The sequence below is a fragment of the Bombina bombina genome, chromosome 2 (assembly GCF_027579735.1).
Source record: "Bombina bombina isolate aBomBom1 chromosome 2, aBomBom1.pri, whole genome shotgun sequence".
Lineage (NCBI taxonomy): Eukaryota > Metazoa > Chordata > Amphibia > Anura > Bombinatoridae > Bombina > Bombina bombina.
Genome location: NC_069500.1, coordinates 1235778848 through 1235802674, shown reverse-complemented (window position 1 = coordinate 1235802674; position 23827 = coordinate 1235778848). Strand labels below are relative to the sequence as shown.

Below are 23827 nucleotides of genomic sequence, written 5' to 3'. Positions count from 1 at the left end.
CTGAGGAAGTAGGCACAGTATATGCTGTGAGCCTGAAACACAAGCTGGCACCAGTGGCAGGCTGGCCTGGCAACTAAAATTAAATAACACTAGCAGACTGATGTAAAAGTTTTTTTTAAAAAATGTACACTAATGTTACACCAGATATGAGTGGTGGCACTGAGGCTGGCAGTGGCAGGCTGGCCTGGCAACTGAAATTAGATTACACTAGCAGACTGATGTAAAAGTTTTTTTTTAAAAAATTTACACTAATGTTACACCAGATATGAGTGGTGGCACAGAGCAATTAGGCACAGTATATGCTGTGAGCCTGATACACAGGCCTGCTGGCAACTGAAATTAGATTACACTAGCAAACTGATGTAAAAGTTTTTTGTTTTTTTTATTTAATTAACACTAATGTTATACCAGATATGAGTGGTGGCACTGAGCAAGTAGGCACAGTATATGCTGTGAGCCTCACACACAGGCTGAGAGGCAGGCAAATGCAATTAGATTACAAAAAAAACAAAAAAAAAACGACTGAAGTTCTAGCCCTAAAAAGGGCTTTTTGGGGTGCTGTCCTTACAGCAGAGATCAGATGAGTCCTTCAGGACTGTAGTGGACACTGAATACACTAGCCTAGCTATCAATTTCCCTAAAAAATCATCAGCAGCAGCACTATCACTCCTCTCACTAAGAATGCAGGATCAGAATGAATCTAAAATGGCTGCTGCCCAGAAGCTGGGAGGGTCTGGGAGGGAGTGTCTGCTGCTGATTGGCTATAATGTTTCTGCAGACTGTGAGATACAGGGTCAAAGTTTACTCAATGATGACGAATAGGGGGCGGATCGAACATCGCATATGTTCGCCCGCCGCAGCGAACGCGAACAAGCTAAGATCGCTGGGAACTGTTCTCCGGCGAACTGTTCGCGACATCACTAGTGGTGGCGACATTGGGGGCGGCAGATTAGTGGTCAATAAGTGTAGGTAGGTGGTGGCGATGTTAGGGACGGCAGATTAGGGGTTAATAATATTTAACTAATGTTTGCGAGGCAGGAGTGCAGCGGTTTAGGGGTTAATATGTTTATTATAGTGGCGGCGACGTTGGGGCGGCAGATTAGGGGTTAATAAGTGTAGGTAGGTTGCGGCGACATTGGGGGCGGCAGATTAGGGGTTAATAAATATAATGTAGGTGTCGGCGATGTTGGGGGCAGCAGATTAGGGGTTCATAAATATAATGTAGGTGGCGGGAGTGTCCGAAGAGGTAGATTAGGGGTTAAAATTTGATTTTAGTATTTGCGATGCGGGAGGGCCTCGGTTTAGGGGTTAATAGGTAGTTTATGGGTGTTAGTGTAATTTTTAGCACTTTAGTTATGAGTTTTATGTTACGGAGTTGTACCATAAAACTCATAACTACTGACTTTTAAATGCGCTAGGACTCTTGACGGGGTAGGGTGTACCGCTCACTTTTTGGCCTCCCAGGACAGACTCGTAATACCGGCGCTACGGAAGTCCCATAGAAAAAAGACTTTACGAAGTTTACGTAAGTCGTTTTGCGGTAAGGCCAAAGAAGTGTGCGGTACACCTATACCTGCAAGACTCGTAATACCAGCGGGCGTAAAAAAGCAGTGTTAGGACCTCTTTTTTTACCCTAACGCACAACTCGTAATCTAGCCGCATGTTTTTACTAGTAGATTTATGGATGCATAAAAATGTTATCATACAGAAAGAAATATACGATCATTTGCATTCATGCAAGAACCTAAACATTCAAAACATCCATGTAAAATGGTAAAACTCTGTCACTCTTTAAAGGCCAAAAGGAGTTTTCATAATTTCAAGGATGTAGAAACTAAATGGCTTTAAATTTAAAAACCTAGTAAAAAAAACAAAGTCACGCAAGACAATTTAATAAATATCTAACAGATAGATTGATGATAGATAGATGTTAGACAGATAGATAGATAGATAGATAGATAGATAGATAGATAGATAGATAGATAGATAGATAGATAATGGATAGATAGATAAATAGATAGATTAGACAGACATCTTGAAAACCATAAACTTCCCAAGATACCCTACCCAAAGAGACCTCATAAAAATAGAAAACATTTTAATAACAAAAAGATAATGTTTTGTAGGAATTGTCATCCAATTAAAAAAATATAGATGAATAACAAACAGTTATAAGTCATACATACTCTACGTTATATTGAGAAAAAGTTTTTTACTTACAGCACCTAAATTAGTGCGCTGTGGAGCTGAATGATGCAGTTGAAAATACCCCCAATAAAACAGGAAATGGGTAGCAGATGTGATTTGTTGTAATGCAAATGCACATTTGAACACTGAAAACATAAGATAGCTCTCCAGATTCAAGGTTGCTTGTTTATTTGGCAATCAAGAATTTCTCAGCTTTTTAAACCCTTTGACTGAGCAAGAACTAAAAAGACAGAATTTGTCAAACAAAAATAAACAATAAAATTTGCACTGAGCAGATGTAGCCAGCATGACAAACAGGTGCACTCATTTATAGGATTCTCACTTCAAGGTGATTCTATTGTTATTTCTTTACCAGAAAGATAAAAATGCACTAAATATGCATACAGGTTTACCTCAGAGATATTGCAGGTTCGGTTCCAGACCAATAAAGTGAATATATCTATAAAGCGTGTCACACATTTTGTTGTTTCCTAGTGAATTTAAAAGTTATATTTACACTATACTGTAATCTATTGAGTGTGCAATAGCATTATGTCTAAAAACAAACAATGCCCATACCTTAATTAAAAAATATTTTTGCTAAAAAATGCTAATTATCATCTGAGCATTCAGTGAGTCATAGGGGTCGATTTATCAAGCACCGAATGGCCCCTGATGCCCCTGTTTCCGCGCGAGCCTTCAGCAGTTAAGGCCGCTGCTCCTTAACTGGTCCACCTACTCTGAATCTGTGGACATCAATCTGCCCGATCTTATACGATCGGGCTAATTGACACCCCTACTAGCGACCGATTGGCCGCGAATCTGCAGGGGGCGGCATTGTGCAATGATAAATTGCTGCTGAGCGGATCATGTCGGACAGACCGATGATAAATCGGCCCCATAATCTTTTTGCTGGTGGTTTGTATATATGTGTATTCATGTGTATTTATTTGTTTATATGTGTATATATGTGTATTCATGTGTATTTATGTGTTTATATGTGTATATATGTGTATTCATGTGTATTTATGTGTTTATATGTGTATATATGTGTATTCATGTGTATTTATGTGTTTATATGTGTATATATGTATATATGTGTATTCATGTGTATTTATGTGTTTATATGTGTATATATGTATATATGTGTATTTATGTGTTTATATGTGTATATATGTATAAATGTGTATTCATGTGTATATATGTGTATATATGTATATATGTGTATTCATGTGTTTATATGTGTTTATATGTGTATATATGTGTATATATGTATAAATGTGTATTCATGTGTATATATGTGTATATATGTATATATGTGTATTCATGTGTTTATATGTGTATATATGTTGGAGAAATTGTTCTTATAGACTTGCTCGATATAGGGTTGCATAAACATTTAATTTATAAAAAAGCAATGTTTGTGAAGCGCAATAAGGCAAAGCACAATAAAACGAGGTATGCCTGTATTACTATAGATTTAACATTAGATTGGTAAAACATGCTGAAATATTTTCTTTACGATTGCTAAGTTGTGAGATGCTGCATAATCTGCCTATACTAATATTCTATGGGTTAGGTCTCAAACAATCTATGAAAATGGAGCTGACATTAAGAATCTCGCAACCTACAAACTTGCAACAGAACATTATACATCCTTATTTAGTTGTTGTGATGATAGCAGGATGTGATGTCACTAGCATGTGGGCGGGGCTTAGGTCCGGTGTCTGTGTCGCAGTTAGTTTAGTACAATCAACCTGTCTGGATGTGTATTGCTATGCTCTGTAATAAAATAGAGTTGTACCATCATTGCTGTGTCCTGCATATGTCCTGCATCTCATGACATGGTGTCAGAAGTTCTGGACTACGCTTCTGTTTCTGATGATAACGATGTCAAAGTTTACCCCACCTGAGCCTTTTGACTTTTCTCAGCCTGCAGCTTGGCCCACATGGCGTCAGCGGTTTCAGCGCTTCAGGATTGCATCCAAACTGAACAAGGAGAGTGGTGAAGTACAAGTTAATTCTCTTTTATACTCTATGGGGAAAGATGTAGAGCCAGTGTTCAATGCTTTTACTTTCCAAGAAGGGGAAGAAGTTAACTTTGATATAGTTATGGATAAACTCAGTGCCCACTTTGTGCCCAAAAGAAATGTGATTCATGAGAGAGCTTGTTTTCACAAACGTAATCAGCGTGTGGGAGAATCTGTGGAGTCATTTGTGCGCAGCCTGTATGAATTAGCTGAATTCTGTGAGTTTGGTGTTGCTAAAGAAGAGCAAATCAGAGACAGAATAGTTATTGGAATTGCAGATGCTGAAGTCTCCCTGAAGCTGCAGTTAGAGCCTGATTTAACATTAGACGGGGCTATTAGGATGGCCCGCCAGAGTGAACTGGTGAAAAAGCAAAGTGCTGATCTGAGGTCTGAGAGTATTGTGGATGAAGTGCAACAGTCTAGGAAAATTACTAGTGAAAGGCACAGTGTGAGCGGTAGATCTAAAGTACTGGAAAGGCCTAGAAGTGGATGGGGGCAACATGGCCGATGCACACGGTGTTACCGGGCTCATGATCAGAGTGCTATATGCCCGGCCAGAGATAAAAGATGCAGAAAATGTAACAGAATAGGCCATTTTGAAGTGGTGTGTAAAACTGAATACATTAAGGAGATGCAGGTGGACAGTGACCAGGAGGGTCAGGAAGTGTCTTTTGTGGGGTCTGTTGTGGAACGGACAAGCTCAGAGGAAGATTGGAAAGTTACCTTTACTGTAATGGGAGCCAATGTTGATTTTAAGATTGACACAGGAGCTGATATCACTGTAATGTCTTTTGCTGAATTTATGAAACTGCCTCGACAGCCCCAGCTGGCGAAGGTTACTACAAATGTTCATAGTCCTGGTGGCCGCATTGATTGTGTGGGGAAATTTCTTGCCAGCTGTGAGTACAAACAAAGGAAGTTCACCATGTGGGTGCATGTGATCCGAGGTCAGTGTGTTAACAGTTTATTGAGCAGAAAAGCAGCCTGTGACTTGGGCCTCGTGGCCAGAGTGAATGAGATCTCTGAAGATATGTTTGGCGAGTTGGGCCTACTGAGCTGCAAACCTGTCCGTATAGCACTTAAAAGTGACGCAGTCCCGTATAGTATTTCTACTCCTCGTAGAATTCCGTTCCCGCTCATGCCTCAAGTGGAGAAAGAGCTCATGCGCATGAAGTCTATGGGGGTTATTGAAGAGGTTGTTGAAGCAACTGATTGGTGTGCCCCCATTGTTCCAGTTGCAAAGAAAAACGGAAAGGTGCGCATCTGTGTGGACCTGAAAAGGTTGAATGAGGCAGTGAAGAGGGAGAGATTTGTGCTGCCGACATTGGAAGATATAGCCCCGAAGTTGGCTGGGGCGAAGTTCTTTTCCACATTAGACGCTTCTAGCGGCTTTTGGCAGATCCCCCTGGATCCAAAGTGCCGCAAACTGACTACCTTTATCACTCCGGTAGGTCGGTTCTGTTTCTGCAGACTTCCCTTTGGGATATCCTCCGCTCCTGAGATCTTTCAGAGGGAAATGAGTTCTCTCCTGAGTGGCCACGTGGGCACAGCAGTCGTCATGGACGACATTCTAGTGTATGGGTCTACAGTGGAGGAGCATGATCAGCGTTTGAGTTGTGTGCTGCAGGCTATCAAAGAGTCTGGGCTGAAGCTGAATAAAGAAAAATGTCATTTTAGGAAAACTGAATTATGCTACTTTGGGCATATCATCAACGGGGATGGCATCAAGCCGGACCCCGAGAAAATTCGGGCTATCGAACAGATGAAAAGCCCTTCTGATGTACATGAGCTGAGACAGATATTGGGCCTTGTAAATTACGTGGGCAAGTTTCTTCCGGATTTATCTACAGTTTTGCACCCTATCACAGAGTTGCTTAAGAAAGATGTTGCCTGGGTCTGGGGACCCTCACAAGAAAAAGCGTTCCTGCATGCTAAGTCCCTGCTGGGGTCTGCCCCAGTGCTGGGGTTCTACGACCCTTCAAAAAAGACTGTGGTTAGTGCCGATGCAAGCAGTTATGGGTTGGGGGCTGCACTCCTGCAGCTGAATGACAACAAACTACAGCCCATCGCCTACTGTTCCCGCACACTGACGGCTGCGGAGTCAAAATACGCTCAAATTGAGAAAGAGTGCCTGGCTGCAGTTTGGGCCTGTGAGCGCTTTCAGCGTTATCTAGTGGGTTTGGAGAAATTTAGTCTGGAAACTGACCACAAACCGCTAGTCCCTCTTATCAATTCTTATGACATCGACAAAACACCCTTGAGATGCCAGAGACTTTTAATGAGACTGCTCAGGTTCAATGTTCAGGCAGTGCATGTGCCGGGGAAGCAGCTGGTTGTGGCAGATACACTGTCCAGGCTCCCGCTGGCTGCTGCTGAAGAATCCTCCACAGAGTCGGATGTAAAAGTGTATGTTGATTCAGTTCTGGCCTCTAAGTCCATTTCTTCAAGGAAACTGGAAGAGATAAAGAAAGAGACATATTTGGACACAGATCTGCAAGAAGTTATAAGGTACATAAGAGATGGCTGGCCCGAGAGCCGGGCAGCCTGGATGTCTTTAAATGCTTACCAGCCAGAGAGGTCACAGCTCACGGAGCTGGAGGGGTTGGTGCTGTTCCAAGACCGTATTGTAATTCCTGTCAGCATGAGGAAGGAGATGTTAAACAGGATTCACGATGGCCACTTAGGCATTACAAAGTGCAGGGAAAGAGCAGCTACAGCTGTGTGGTGGCCTGGGATCAGCTCCGACATTGCAAATCACGTGTCTAAATGTGCCTTTTGCCGGGAACGCCGGCCTACTCAGAGAAGGGAGCCCTTAATGTCTACTCCGCTGCCTGCGGGGCCGTGGCAGAAAATAGCTGCTGATTTGTGCGAACTGCACGGGAAAAAGTTTCTTGTTGTTATCGACTACTATTCCAGGTATTTGGAAATAGCACCCCTGAATGATATCACAAGTCAGGCCGTTATCATTCGCCTGAAGAGCTTGTTCGCCCGCTGGGGCATTCCAATGGAGCTGGTGAGTGATAATGGCATGCAGTTCGCTTCTACAGAGTTCAGTGCTTTCAGCAGGGAATATGATTTTGTACATTCCACGTCAAGTCCACATTATCCGCAGGCCAACGGAATGGCTGAAAGGGCAGTTCAAACAACAAAATTCATTCTAAAGCAATCTGAACCGTACCTAGCCCTCTTGTCATACAGGGCGACGCCCATTCAAGCCACCGGGTTTAGCCCGGCACAGCTGATGCTAGGACGCCAGATTCGCACCACTTTACCCTCAGTGGGTGTCTTCAAGCCGCCTGGCCCTGTTCCTCGGGACGAAGTCCTTAGGAGGGATGAAGAGGCCAAAAAGGGTTATCGTTTCTTCTACGACAGGAGACATTCTGTCAGGCCTTTACAGGAACTGAAAGCGGGCCAAAGTGTCAGAATTAAACTGGATGATGAGAAGAAATGGAAGACGCCTGCTACGGTAGTGGGCCGCTCTCCAGAACCAAGGTCTTACACAGTCCTTACAGAGGGAGGGACGGTTACACGCCGTAACCGAAGACATCTTCAGCCTGTACCTGAGAGTCTGGAACCGGATACCTCAGTACCACCGCCGGTGGGATCTCCTGTTCTAAGAGAGGTGCCTTCCCCTCAGCAAGATCATAGCGGGGATATATCTTTGCCTCCAGCAGACTCTTGTTCACCATCTTCTGTATCAGAGGACAGTTCATGCAAAGTTACATCAAGCGGAAGAGTGGTGAGGCTTCCGGCCCGATACAGGGACTGACTTTAGCTAGAACAGTGACCGGAAGTATGGGCAGAATAATCCCATGGTCACTGTGGACTAGGGTAGTCTACCCCGATGTCCAAGTCAGGATGTAATTTATTTGTTCATGTTTTCTAATCTATCTGTTTCTATAATGTTCTAAAACAAAATGTTGTTGTATACCCTGTTGGTGTACCTTGTTATTTAATATATGCAAATGTATGCTTTGCCTTTGAAAAAGGGGAAGATGTGATGATAGCAGGATGTGATGTCACTAGCATGTGGGCGGGGCTTAGGTCCGGTGTCTGTGTCGCAGTTAGTTTAGTACAATCAACCTGTCTGGATGTGTATTGCTATGCTCTGTAATAAAATAGAGTTGTACCATCATTGCTGTGTCCTGCATATGTCCTGCATCTCATGACAGTTGTCACTATTGGTTAGTTTATAATGAAACAGCACAAGATTTTATTGGCTTGACTAACTCCTACCAAAGATTTATATGTAATTTTTTGATAGGTCTGTTACTGCTTTTATGTATAACCATTCTCAGGGCTAAATCCTACCTGCTATAATAGAGACATAATGAAGAAATCTAGCAACAGATTTTCAGTGACATACGCCTAGATTTAGAGTTTTGCGTTAGAAGGGGTGCGTTAGCTACGCATGTTTTTTTTCCTCCGCACCTTTTAAACAACGTTGGTATTTAGAGTTGTCTGAATGGCTGTGTTAGGCTCCAAAAAGGGAGCGTACAGGCATATTTACCACCACTGCAACTCTCAATACCAGCGTTGCTTACGGACGCGGCCAGCTTCAAAAACGTGCTCGTGCACGATTCCCCCATAGGAAACAATGGGGCAGTTTGGGCTGAAAAAAAACCTAACATCTGCAAAAAAGCAGCGTTCAGCTCTTAACGCAGGCCCATTGTTTCCTATGGGGAAACACTTCCTAAGTCTGCACCTAACACCCTAACATGAACCCCCGAGTCTAAACACCCCTAATCTTACACTTTTTTAACCCCTAATCTGACGCCCCCCGCTATCGCTGACCCCTGCATATTATTATTAACCCCTAATCTGCCACTCCGTACACCGCCGCTACCTACATTATACCTATGTACCCCTAATCTGCCCCCCCAATGTCGCCGCTACCTTACCTACACTTATTAACCCCTAATCTCCTGACTGGACCTTGCCGCCACTATAATAAATGTATTAACCCCTAAACCACCTCACTCCCGCCTCAAAAACCCTATAATAAATAGTATTAACCCCTAATCTGCCCTCCCTAACATTGCTGACACCTAACTTCAAAAAAAAACCCAGAAATAAAATAAATCTTTTTAAATAAATTAATCCTATTTAAAGCTAAATACTTACCTGTAAAATAAACCCTAATATAGCTACAATATAAATAATAATTATATTGTAGCTATTTTAGGATTAATATTTATTTTACAGGCAACTTTGTATTTATTTTAACCAGGTACAATAGCTATTAAATAGTTAATAACTATTTAATAGCTACCTAGTTAAAATAATTACAAAATTACCTGTAAAAAAATCTTAACCTAAGTTACAATTAAACCTAACACTACACTATCAATAAATTAATTAACTAAACTATCTACAATTAACACTAAATTACAAAAAATAAAAAAAGATTACAAGAATTTTAAACTAATTACACCTACTCTAAGCCCCCTAAAAAATAACAAAGCCCCCCAAAATAAAAAAAATGCCCTACCCTATTCTAAAATAAAAAGTAAACAGCTCTTTTACCTTACCAGCCCTTAAAAGGGCCTTTTGCGGGGCATGCCCCAAAGAAAACAGCTCTTTTGCCTGTAAAAAAAACCATACAATACCCCCCCCCCACATTACAACCCACCACCCACATACCCCTAATCTAACCCAAACCCCCCTTAAAAAACCTAACACTAAGCCCCTGAAGATCTCCCTACCTTATCTTCACCACGCCGGGTATCACCGATCCGTCCAGAAGAGGCTCCGAAGTCTTCATCCTATCCGGCAAGAAGAGGTCCAGAAGAGGGTCCAAAGTCTTCATCCTATCCGGCAAGAAGAGGACATCCGGACCGGCAAACATCTTTATCCAAGCGGCATATTCTATCTTCATCCATCCGACGAGGAGCGGCTCCATCTTCAAGACCTCCGTCGCGGAACATCCTCTTCTCCCGATGATCGGAACAGCCAATAGAATGCGAGCTCAATCTGATTGGCTGATTGGATCAGCCAATCGGATTGAACTTGAATCTGATTGGCTGATTCAATCAGCCAATCAGATTTTTCCTACCTTAATTCCGATTGGCTGATAGAATCCTATCAGCCAATCGGAATTCGAGGGACGCCATCTTGGATGACGTCCCTTAAAGGAACCTTCATTCATCGTCTAGTCGTCGGGAGAAGAGGATGTTCCACGACGGAGGTCTTGAAGATGGAGCCGCTTCTCGTTGGATGGATGAAGATAGAAGATGCCGCTTGGATGAAGATGTTTGCCGGTCCAGATGTCTCTTCTTGCCGGATAGGATGAAGTCTTTGGACCCTCTTCTGGACCTCTTCTTGCCAGATAGGATGAAGACTTCGGAGCCTCTTCTGGACGGATCGGTGATACCCGGCGTGGTGAAGATAAGGTAGGGAGATCTTCAGTGGCTTAGTGTTAGGATTTTTAAGGGGGGGGTTTGCTTAGATTAGGGGTATGTGGGTGGTGGGTTGTAATGTTGGGGGGGTATTGTATGTTTTTTTTACAGGCAAAAGAGCTGTTTTCTTTGGGGCATGCCCCGCAAAAGGCCCTTTTAAGGGCTGGTAAGGTAAAAGAGCTTTACAATTTTTATTTTAGAATAGGGTAGGGCATTTTTTTATTTTGGGGGGCTTTGTTATTTGTTTTAGGGGGCTTAGAGTAGGTGTAATTAGTTTAAAATTCTTGTAATCTTTTTTTATTTTTTGTAATTTAGTGGGGTTTTTTTTGTAATTTAGTGTTTGTTTTTTTGTAATTTAGTTTAGTTGATTTAATTGTAGATAATTGTAGGTAGTTTATTTAATTTATTGATAGTGTAGTTTAATTGTAACTTAGGTTAGGATTTATTTTACAGGTAATTTTGTAATTATTTTAACTAGGTAGCTATTAAATAGTTATTAACTATTTAATAGCTATTGTACCTGGTTAAAATAAATACAAAGTTGCCTGTAAAATAAATATTACTCCTAAAATAGCTACAATATAATTATTATTTATATTGTAGCTATATTAGGGTTTATTGTACAGGTAAGTATTTAGCTTTAAATAGGATTAATTAATTTAATAAGATTTATTTTATTTCGTTAGATTTAAATTATATTTAACTTAGGGGGGTGTTAGTGTTAGGGTTAGACTTAGCTTTAGGGGTTAATACATTTATTAGAGTAGCGGCGAGGTCCGGTCAGCAGATTAGGGGTTAATACTTGAAGTTAGGTGTCGGCGATGTTAGGGAGGGCAGATTAGGGGTTAATACTATTTATTATAGTGGCGGGGAGGTCCGGTCGGCAGATTAGGAGTTAATAAGTGTAGGTAAAGTAGCAGCAACATTGGGGGGGCAGATTAGGGGTTAATAAATATAATGTAGGTGTCGGCGATGTTAGGGGCAGCAGATTAGGGGTACATAGGGATAACGTAGGTGGCAGCGGTGTGCGGTCGGCAGATTAGGGGTTAAAAAAAATTATTAGAGTAGCTGCGATGTGGGGGGACCTCGGTTTAGGGGTACATAGTCGTTTATGGGTGTTAGTGTACTTTAGAGCACAGTAGTTAAGAGCTTTATGAACCAGCGTTAGCCCAGAAAGCTCTTAACTCCTGGCTTTTTTCTGCGGCTGGAGTCTTGAGTTAGAGTTCTAACGCTCACTTCAGCCAAGACTCTAATTACCAGCGTTAGAAAGATCTCATTGAAAAGATAGGATACGCAATTGATGTAAGGGGATCTGCGGTATGGAAAAGTTGCGGCTGGAAAGTGAGGGTTAGACCCTTACCTACAAGACTCTAAATACCAGCGGTCGGCCAAAACCAGCGTTAGGACCCCCTAACGCTGGTTTGGACGGCTAACCCAGAACTCTAAATCTAGGCGATAGTGTCTGCATCACATTCATATCACTTATCACTTGGACACATTGGCCTCTAGTCTTCAGACTCGCAAGAAACAGCAGTTATGAAGCAGCGGTCACAAAGACCACTGCTCCATAACCTGTCCGCCTGCTCTGGGCAGGTGGACAGACATCGCCGGAAATCAACCCGATCGAATACGATCGTGTTGATTGACACCCCCCTGCTGGCTGCCTATTGGCCGTGAGTCTGCAGGGGGGGCGTTGCACCAGCAGCTCTTGTGAGCTGCTGGTGCAATGATGAATACGTATGCTCGCCGTATTCAGCGAGGTCTGTCGGACCTGATCCGCACTGTCGGATCAGGTCCGACAGACCTTGATAACTAGAGGCCATTGTCTCTCACTCACCCAATAATAAAACCATACAATTAAAAGTCAATTTACTTAAAGGGATAGTCTAGTCAAAAATAAACTTTCATGATTCAGATAGAGAATGTAATTTTAAACAATTTTCCAATTTACTTTTAACACCCATTTTGCTTTGTTCTCTTGGTATTCTTAGTTGAAAGCTAAACCTAGGATGTTCATATGCTAATTTCTAAGCCCTTGAAGGCCGCCTCTTCTCTCAGGGCATTTTGACAGTTTTTCATTACTAGAGGGTGTTAGCTCACGTGTGTCATATAGATAACACTGTGCTCACGCACGTGGAGTTCAGGTGAGCCAGCTCTGATTGGCTAAAATAGATATCTGTCAAAAGAACTGAAATAAGGGGGCAGTTTGCAGATGCTTAGATACAAGGTAATCACAGAGGTAAAAAGTGTATTTATATAACTGTGTTGGTTGTGCAAAACTAGGGAATGGGTAATAAAGGGATTATCAATCTTTTTAAACAATAAAAATTCTGATGTAGACTGTCCCTTTAATAGAGGAAGCACTACCCTTTTGACTGCCCTTCTGGATAAAACTTCGACAGTGTAAAAAATGGCATTTTCTAACCATAGGCACCATTAGAAAATGTATGAGAGATCTGAAGCAAAGTCTCCATCTTAGCCAAAAATAAATAAATTATTTTAAAAAAGGTGGTTCTTCTATACCAAATGAGTGATCAGTTGTCCCTCTGGTTATCAACTGGGTAGTATAAAAATTGAATTTTTATAACCTATTAAGACACCAGATATACAATGATGAGTACCCTAAGGGGCCGATTTAACAAGGGCCAAATGGCCGTGAATGTAACTGTTTCCGCGCGAGCCTTCAGGGTCGCCGGAAATAGGAGTTAAGAAGCAGACCACTGCTCCTTAACTTGTACGCCTCCTCTGATGCGGCGGACATAAATCCACCCGATCGCATACGATTGGGTTGATTGACACCCCTGCTAGCGGCCGATTTGCCGCAAATCTGCAGGGGGCGGCATTGCACAAGCAGTTCACCAGAACTGCTTGTGCAATGATAATTGCCAACAGCATATGTCGGCATTTGTCGATGTCCGCTCGCACATTGTTAAATTGGCCCCGGAGGCTCTAAAACAGTCATTCTATTAAAAAAAAAAATCTTGCAAATTAAAATAAATAAACCATAGGCACACTTATATAAATGGAATAACTCATTATTCAAGTGAAGAATTACCTGACCCTCAAATATATATCTTGGTTAATGTACAAACTAAAATTTCTTAGCCCATTCAGATAAGCTTCCAATACATTTTAAATTTGCTATAAAGCCAAATAATGTACTACACTGCAAACTAATAGCGATTATAACATAAGACATACGCACTTTTAAATGGAAATTAAACACTTCTTGCTTTTGTGTAAAGCAATGCACAATATTTACATAAAAGCTACTGGTGTCCTATACAAATTAATGCAAACAAAAAAACATTTTTAAAAATCACTTTTATAGAGATAGTACCTTCTAATAGAGGGGGTTCATCTTCAAAGCCTTCTCTACGATCATAATTTAAGGATGCCGGCTCATACAAATAACCTGCAGAATTTAGAGGGCGCTGAAATGTTTCTGTTTGTGTAAAACCTGTCAAAGATGGCTCATCTGAATAATATCTGCAATAAATTAATCAGACAACAGTTAATACTGTATATCAGATAAAATGTAGAATTAACATGCGTAGCAATGTACAACCTCAATTCAGAAAAAGTTGGGACAGTATGGAAAATGCAAAAAAAAAAAGAGTCATTTCAAAATTCAATTCACCCTGTTCTATATTGAATACACATTGTAAACACATTTTTTTTTATGTTTTACTTTGTAAATTTAATGTATTTTTGAAAATATACACTCATTTCCAATTTTATGACTGCAACACACTCCAAAAAAGTTGGGACAGTCAACTGTTTACCACTGAATAACACCACTTTTTCTTTTAATAACACTTATTAAGCGTTTAAGCACCAAAGTCACCAGTTGGTTAAGTTTAGCAAATGGAATTTCCCTTCATTCATCCATTATGCATGTCTTCAGCTGCGCAACTGTACAGGGCCTTTGTTGCCTTATTTTGCGCTTCATAATGCCGCACACATTCTCAATCGGAGACAGATCAGGACTGCAGGTAGGCTATGCTTGCACCCCCACTCTCTGCTTATGCAACCATGTGCTTGTAATCCGGGCAGAATGTGGTTTGGCGTTGTCCTGCTGGAAAATGCAGGGACGTCCCTGGATGGCAGCATATGTTGCTCCAAAATGTATACATATATTTCTGCATTATTGGTGCCTTCACAGATGTGCAAGGTACTCATGCTATGGGCACTGACAAGCCCCCATACTATGACAGACGCTGGCTTTTGGACCTAACGTTGATAACAGCTTGGATGGTCCTTTTCCTCTATGGCCCGGAGAAAATGATGGCTATTTTTTCCAAAACCCACAAAACACGATTCCACTGACAAGAAAAGTCGGCGGCTCTTCTGGACAGTGTTGATGTATGGCTTCTGCTTTGCATAGTAAAGTCTTAACTTGCATCTGCGGATGAAGTGGTAAATGGTATTGACTGACAAAGGTTTACTAAAGTATTCCTGAGACCATGTTAGGATAGCCATCATGATGATTTTTGAGACAGTGACATCTGAGGGAACGAAGATCACACACATTCATAAGTGTTTTTTGGCCTTGCCCTTTACGCACCAAGATTTGACTGGATTCCTTGAATCTTTAAATTATATTGTGCACTGTAGAAGGTGAAATGCCCAAAATTCTACCGATTTTTTCTTTGGGGAATGTTCTCAAAGTGTTGGATTATTCGCTGGTGCATCTGTTGGCAGATTGGTGAGCCTCGACCCATCCTTCCTCTTGAAGGACTAGGCCTTTTTTGGAGGCTCCTTATATACTATGATTACACGATTGTCTCACCTATTTCCCATCACCATCTTATTTCAACTTCTCACATCGCTAATAGTCCTAAATTGCCCCTGTCACAAATTTTTTGGAATGTATTGCATCATCAGATTTGAAATGAGTGTATATTTTCAAAAATACATTAAATTCACAAAGTAAAACATCAAATAATGTGTTAAGAATGTGTTTTCAATATAGTACAGGGTGAATTGAATTTTTAAATTACTCTTTTTTTGCTATTTTTTTGCGTTTTCCATACTGTCTCAACTTTTTTGTGATTGGGGTTACACAAAAAAAAGTTTCTTATTAAATTTGTGCAGGAAAGAAACAATTTAAGGTGTACAGTATAAAACATAACACAACTACACTGCACAAGCACAAAACCCTGTGAATTTTTTATTTATAATATAGTTTCCCCGCCTCTGGGCCAGATTACAAGTAGTGTGCTATTTGGTGCTTTTGGAAGCGAAAGCTGACACTCGCTAACTTCAGGAATTCTGATATCCAATGTCAACTTTTCCCCCCATAGACTTCAATGCAAACTAAAAAATGTTTTATCAATTATCGTTTGAGCGCTAATCCAACAACTGCACTAACTATATAGTTATGAATATTTTACATTTCAATATTCTTCACATAAGATAAAATGTTCTATTTATTTTTAAATAGATATTTCTATAAATATATCTGATGTATTTTTTGTAAAATATATATCTATACCTAGATAGATAGATAGATAGATAGATAGATAGATAGATGAATATTTACAGGTATATATAGCTTTATATAGGAATATATATTTAAAAATACTAATAACATTTTCCCTCATGTGAAGAACATTGGAATGTAAAGTATTTACAGTACATACACAGTAAAGCACATTATAAAATATTAAACTTAATTAAAAAATATTTTATCCTGTTTTAAGGTATTTGAGTGGAAACGGCTCCAAAGTATATATACACATATAAACATAAATACACATATACATAAGTAAACATAATACACATGTACAAGTATGTATGTATATATACACATTATAGACCTTTCCATATATATACCTTGACATGTACCATATACCTTTTAACCCTTATAACTTTTTTTAATATTTATATGATTTCTTTTTATTAGATAGTGTATATATGAGTGTATTTATGTTGTGTTTGGTACAACTTTTTATATATCCCTAACCCTTTACGCGATGGTCTTCAGTCCCACAAACCCGACAAGCACAAATTTAGTTTAGGCTCAAATGGTCGCATTTACTTTTAACTTAAAATACGCGTGCCCTTTGTTAGTGGGCTGAACATGGGTGTTCCATGGGCGTAACTGAAATTTCTACTCCATGTCTAGTGTATTCTGTAAATATCTTCCCCCTGCAGGTCTTTGTGTGTGTGTGTGGGGGGGGGGGGTTCTCCACAAACTAAAATGAACTGCATTCCATACTCAAGGTGAGGTCTTACCAGTGATTTAAATAGTGACAGAATTATGCTTTTCTCCCTTGCATCAATGTCTCTTTTAATACATGCTAGTATCTTATTAGCTTTAGAAGCCGCTGCTCTGCATTGTACACCCATGTTGAGCTTGTTATCTATTACTACTCCCAAATCCTTTTTTTCCTCTGTTTTGCCAAATCTAGTCCAATATAAATAAAAGATTGCCTGCTTATTTTTACTTCCAAAATGTAGAACCTTGCATTCTCCAGTTTTAAATCTCATTTTCCATTTACCTGACCATTCTTCTAATTTTAGTAGATCCCCTTATAAAGCAATTTCCTCCTCCACTGACCTAATGACCTTACACAACTTTGTATCATCTGCAAAAATAGAGATGTCACTATTTAATCCTTGCTTCAAGTCATTAATAAAAATATTAAAAAGAACAGGGCCCAGTACTGATCCCTGGGGGACTCCAATGATTACCTTTTTACAATCTGAGCATGATCTGTTTACTACTACTCGTTGCTCCCTGTCTTGTATCCATTTATTTATCCATGAACTAACATTTTCATCTATTCATAGTCTCTTAATTTTGTACATTATTATCTTATGTGGCACTGTATCAACCGCCTTTGCAAAATCCAGTATATAACATAAACTGATTCTCCTTTATCTACAATTTACTTACATCTATGTAGAATCTAATTAGATTAGTTTGACATAATTTATTTCTCATAAAACCATGCTGATTTGAACTCATAATCTTGTTTACACTAATATACTCATCAATATAATCCCTTATAATCCCTTCAAGTATCTTCCCCACTATTGATGTCCAACTAACTAGTTTATAGCTTCCTGGATCCACCCTGCTTTCCTTTTTAAAAAGTGGCACCACATCAACTTTACGCCAGTCCTGGGGTACTATGCCTGAGGATAATGAATCTTGAAAATTTAAGGGTAGAGATTTGGCTATAACAGTGCTATATTCCCATAAATACAATACATTTAACAAAAATGCACTATTCACTATGTATCTGCAGGGTCTTTTGCATACTAAAATGGAAGCAAAACATACACAGGCATTAATAAAAAGAAAATATGATGACTAATTAACTCAGTATCAATGATTATCAATTCACCCTGTTCTATATTAAAAACAAATTATTAACACACTATTTGATGTTTTACTTTGTGAATTTAATGTATTTTTTAAAATATAAAAAAATCTATGTAATATCATACTAGGTAGTCACATAGGTTATACTTGAACTGGAGCTTCTCATTATCCACATATACACAAAACCCAAAGGAATAATATAGCTGTGGATAGTAGCATCATTATATGCCTATTCTTATCTTTTATTTTATTTCTTATTTGGTCACACTGTACTGATTATATCCAAGTTACAGAGATGACACTGATCCAGTAGGATCTCCTATTCATTAATATATAAATATAAGTAAAAGTTATTAATGCTTCCTAGATTTTTCAGGGGGATGTATCCCGGCGAATAGGTAGACCCTGGGTTACTGTGTTACAATGTTGCGATACATAGTGTCAAGACATGCCAGTCATAAATTGAATAGCCATCACCCTACTTGTACATGAATTGTATCGGGATGTGACATTACGTTAAAACTCCATTGCAAGGACCGTTAGATTACTCTTACAAATTGAATACATTTTTTATCAAAAAGAATATTGTTACCTAGGTCATCTAAAATTTGATATACCAAGGTGAGAATGTGCTGTTAGATCACAATATATTCCCTTCATTTGTGTGTAGAGAAATTTAAATTCACAATAATAAATAAAGGGTTAAGCATCGATAATAACTAGCCCAGTGGTTGTATAAACCTCATTGGTATATCTATCATCACATAGTAGGGGGCATGTTAGGAAAGGGTTAAAGAGGAGTTACCCAGATACCCAATTAGCTTTCAGAGTGTGCTTTTTAAACTTGAGGGTGTCAGCAAAGTGTTATGCTATGACTACGGCTTTATGCTGAAACGCGTAAGCCCTAATTTGCTCTGCTCTTCCTAACCAATTTTTTATCAGGATACTGCTGTCCTAAATATATATCTTTAACTTTTTGGAATAAATCATTGTTTTAAGTCAGCAGTGGTGCTTGTCTTTCATTCTCTGCTATTACTACTTGCCGTTTTTCTTGCACCACGCTGGTTCACTGTGCCGATGAAGCCGCCCACGGATTGGATGGAGAGCACACACCCTCAGTATTGACGTCACGCACCAGCCACAGAGTACTGCGAGAGAGATTCGATGGAGAAACTTGTTCCAGGTGAGCGGAAGGAATAGGATAGGGACCGGGTTCCAGTGAATCTCCAGACATACCCGCACACCTGTTTCCTGAGGGAGGAATCTAAAACCGAACTAGGATCTATGCACTGTGAGAAGGTATGTGAGGTGGGCCCGCCGTGGCATTAAGTTTCATATCAAGGGGCCTTGTGTTGAAAGTCGTGAGCCTTTGAACCTTATAGCTGGTATATGATATGCTATAGTTGTATGGACAGCAACGGTTGACAAAATTGGGCCTCAATTATACCTCACTGACGCCACTACGAAATCCACATATACCGTTCAGGTATAAAGTTGGGACACATATGAATAGGGTAAAGTGCTCTATGAAGGTATTCATTTATCCAATCTTTCACTATGGACAGAGAAACTAGAAACTAACAAGTTAAGTAGTATACCCCCAAGTTCTCCACTTTTGCTAACTTTTTTAAAATATACACTCATTTCAAATCAGATGACCAGCACGTTCCAAAAAAGTTGGGACAGGTGCAATTTAGGGCTAATAGCGATGTAACAAGTTGAAAAAAGAAGGCGATGTGAAGCAGGTGAGGCAATCAAAACACCTGCGATAAACCCCTTATCACTAACGGGCAATCGTTCACGCTCCACTTGTAATCTGTCCCTTTGTGTGTGTTTTGCAGCATTTCCCTTTACATTTTAAAATTATAGAAATATGTTTACCAAGGTATGGAGGGTATATCTTTACATACCAAGAATTTAAGTGAAGGTAAACTTTGATGAATCAGTGCCCTGTTTTTAAAAATACTATTAAAAACAGGGCTACTTTCATTCATCAAAGTTAACATTTCCCCATTTTTGTACGAATATCTTTTATTCTGGAAGCCGCCCGTCGCAAGTCTCTTCATACGTTACCAATGACAAATCCAGCTTCCTCCAATCACGGCTTCCCCCCCCCCCCCCAGAGCAAACTTTGCTGAGGGGAAGCCGTGATTGGAGGAAGCTGGATTCTTCATTGGTGACGTATGATTGAAGAGGCTTGTGACGGGCGGGGAAAGCGCTGGAGTGGCTTCCAGAATAAAAGGTATTTGTACAAAAATGGGGAAATGTAAACTTTGATGAATTAAATTGGCCCTGTTTTTAATAGTATTTTTAAAAACAGGGCACTGATTCATCAAAGTTTACCTTCTCTTTAACTCTCATTTTCAAAAGAGAAATACAGCCAACAGTTTTTAGTAGTGCATTACAAAACTGATAATAGTTCATTTAAAATATACTCAATTTTGTCATTTATGCTATTTGATTAGAATGAATACTATACTAATTCCCACTTTTTCTATGTTTCTTTTTTAACATACATAAAAATGCGGTTTCTGAGAAAAATAATCTAGTTTAGAATATTAACCCATCCACACACAGATTTCTGCTTGTTAGAAAGGGTCTTAATCTCATTTAAAACAAAAGGGTCAAGAGACATCTTCAAATTAAACAAAGCCCCTTTTATAAAGGGATATGAAATCCCAATATTTTCTTTCATGATTAAGTCAAGCAAACATTTTTTAAATTCCCATTTACTTCTATTATTAAATATACTGTACTTCTTTCTTATAATATTTGAGGAAAAAATACCTAGGTAAGTAACATGAACGTGTCTAAGAACTATATGGCAGCAGTGTTTAAAAAAACGCTTTTGAGCACCAGGGGCGCGATCCGATATAGATCGCAGTTTGCGGCGCAAGCGAGGGAACCCACGTCACCCGCAGTTTCAGCTCGCAACTCGAGCCATCCAATATGCGGCGCCGTCACTTGCTAAAGTGGCGCAAGTCTCACAAACCAGCGATGTCCAGAAATCTGCGTAAGTACAGATTTTTGGAGTCGCCAGTGACTTGCGCCACGTTAGAAACTGCCGGCGCCTATAAAACCTGACTAAAGTCTAAATCACCCGCACTGTCTAACACGCCTCCCTAACATAGCCCGACACGTCTAACACGCATCCCTAACATAGCCCGACACGTCTAACCCTCTATCCGCTATCCCCCCTCACTATCCTAACAATAAAAAAGCTATTAACCCCTAAACCGCCGCTCCCGTACCCCGCCGCAACCTAATAAAGTTATTAACCCCTAAACCGTCGCTCCCGTACCCCGCCACCAACTATATTATATCTATATCCCCCTAAAGTGAGCCCCTAACACCGCCGCCATCTATCTTAAAATTATTAACCCCTAATGTAAGACCCTAACACCGCCGCCATCTCTATTAAAATGATTAACCCCTAATTTAATCTACCTACCCCGCCGCCAGCTATATTATCTATATTAACCCTAAGTATATTATAGTTAATATAGGTATTACATTATATATATTAACTATATTAACCCTAATTATATTAGGGTTAATATAGTTAATATAGTTACTATAGTATTTATATTAACTATATTAACTCTATCTAACCCTAACACCCCTAACTAAATTTATATTAAATTAATCTAATTCATTTATAAACTAAAATATTCCTATTTAAATCTAAATACTTACCTATAAAATAAACCCTAAGATAGCTACAATATAATTAATAATTACATTGTAGCTATGTTAGGGTTAATATTTATTTTACAGGTAAATTGTTAATTATTTTAACTAGGTATAATAGCTATTAAATAGTTATTAACTATTTAATATCTACCTAGTTAAAATAATTACCCAATTACCTGTAAAATAAATCCTAACCTAAGTTACAAATACACCTACACTATCAATAAATTAAATAAACTACAAACATCTATCTAAAAATACAATTAAATTAACTAAACTAAATTACAAAAAAAATAAACACTAAATTACAAAAAATAAAAAAAAGATTACAAGATTTTTAAGCTAATTACACCTATTCTAAGCCCCCTAAGAAAATAATAAACCCCCAAAATAAAAAAAAATCCCTGCCCTATTCTAAATTAAAAAAAGTTCAAAGCTCTTTACCTTACCAGCCCTTAAAAGGGCCTTTTGTGGGGCATGCCCCAAAGAATTCAGCTCTTTTGCATACAAATACAATACCCCCCCCATTACAACCCACCACCCACATACCCCTATTCTAAAACCACCCAAACCCCCCTTAAAAAAGCCTAACACTACCCCCCTGAAGATCTCCCTACCTTGTCTTCACCACACCGGGCCAAACTCCTGATCCGATCCGGGCGATGTCTTGCTCCAAGCGGCAAAGAAGAATTCTTCCTCCGGCGATGTCTTCCTCCAAGCGGCAAATAAGAATTCTTCCTCCGGCGATGTCTTCCTCCAAGCGGCAAAGAAGAATTCTTCCTCCGGTGACGTCTTCCTCCAAGCGGCAGCAAAGTCTTCATTCTTCCGGCGGCATCTTCCATCTTCTTTCTTCGCTCCGCCGCCGCGGAGCATCCATCCCGGCCGACGACTGAACGACGAATGAGGTACCTTTAAATGACATCATCCAAGATGATGTCCGCCGAATTCCGATTGGCTGATAGGATTCTATCAGCCAATCGGAATTAAGTTAGAAAAATCTGATTGGCTGATTGAATCAGCCAATCAGATTCAAGTTCAATCCGATTGGCTGATCCAATCAGCCAATCAGATTGAGCTCGCATTCTATTGGCTGTTCCGATCAATTCGGCGGACGCCATCTTGGATGACGTCATTTAAAGGTACCTCATTCGCCGTTCAGTCGTCTGCCGGGATGGATGCTCCGCGGGGTCGGAGCGAAGAAAGAAGATTGAAGATGCCGCCGGAAGAATGAAGACTTTGCTGCCACTTGGAGGAAGACGTCGCCGGAGGAAGAATTCTTCTTTGCCGCTTGGAGGAAGACATCGCCGGAGGAAGAATTCTTCTTTGCCGCTTGGAGGAAGACATCGCCGGAGGAAGAATTCTTCTTTGCCGCTTGGAGCAAGACATCGCCCGGATCGGATCAGGAGTTCGGCCCGGTGTGGTGAAGACAAGGTAGGGAGATCTTCAGGGGGGTAGTGTTAGGCTTTTTTAAGGGGGGTTTGGGTGGTTTTAGAATAGGGGTATGTGGGTGGTGGGTTGTAATGGGGGGGGTATTGTATTTGTATGCAAAAGAGCTGAATTCTTTGGGGCATGCCCCACAAAAGGCCCTTTTAAGGGCTGGTAAGGTAAAGAGCTTTGAACTTTTTTTAATTTAGAATAGGGCAGGGAATTTTTTTTATTTTGGGGGTTTATTATTTTCTTAGGGGGCTTAGAATAGGTGTAATTAGCTTAAAAATCTTGTAATCTTTTTTTTATTTTTTGTAATTTAGTGTTTGTTTTTTTTTGTAATTTAGTTTAGTTAATTTAATTGTATTTTTAGATAGATGTTTGTAGTTTATTTAATTTATTGATAGTGTAGGTGTATTTGTAACTTAGGTTAGGATTTATTTTACAGGTAATTGGGTAATTATTTTAACTAGGTAGATATTAAATAGTTAATAACTATTTAATAGCTATTATACCTAGTTAAAATAATTAACAATTTACCTGTAAAATAAATATTAACCCTAACATAGCTACAATGTAATTATTAATTATATTGTAGCTATCTTAGGGTTTATTTTATAGGTAAGTATTTAGATTTAAATAGGAATATTTTAGTTTATAAATGAATTAGATTAATTTAATATAAATTTAGTTAGGGGTGTTAGGGTTAGATAGAGTTAATATAGTTAATATATATACTATAGTAACTATATTAACTA

At 39.5% G+C, this 23827-nt stretch overlaps 1 protein-coding gene across 1 annotated transcript in view; it reads right to left on the bottom strand.

The window, feature by feature from the left end:
- YIPF7 (Yip1 domain family member 7) overlaps window positions 1-23827 on the bottom strand; it is a 179519-nt gene that overhangs the window by 95882 nt on the left and 59810 nt on the right. The window contains exon 3 of the mRNA XM_053704007.1: window positions 13956-14104. Within this exon, the coding sequence (XP_053559982.1) occupies window positions 13956-14104 (149 nt within the window). The remainder of the gene's footprint in view (window positions 1-13955; window positions 14105-23827) is intronic.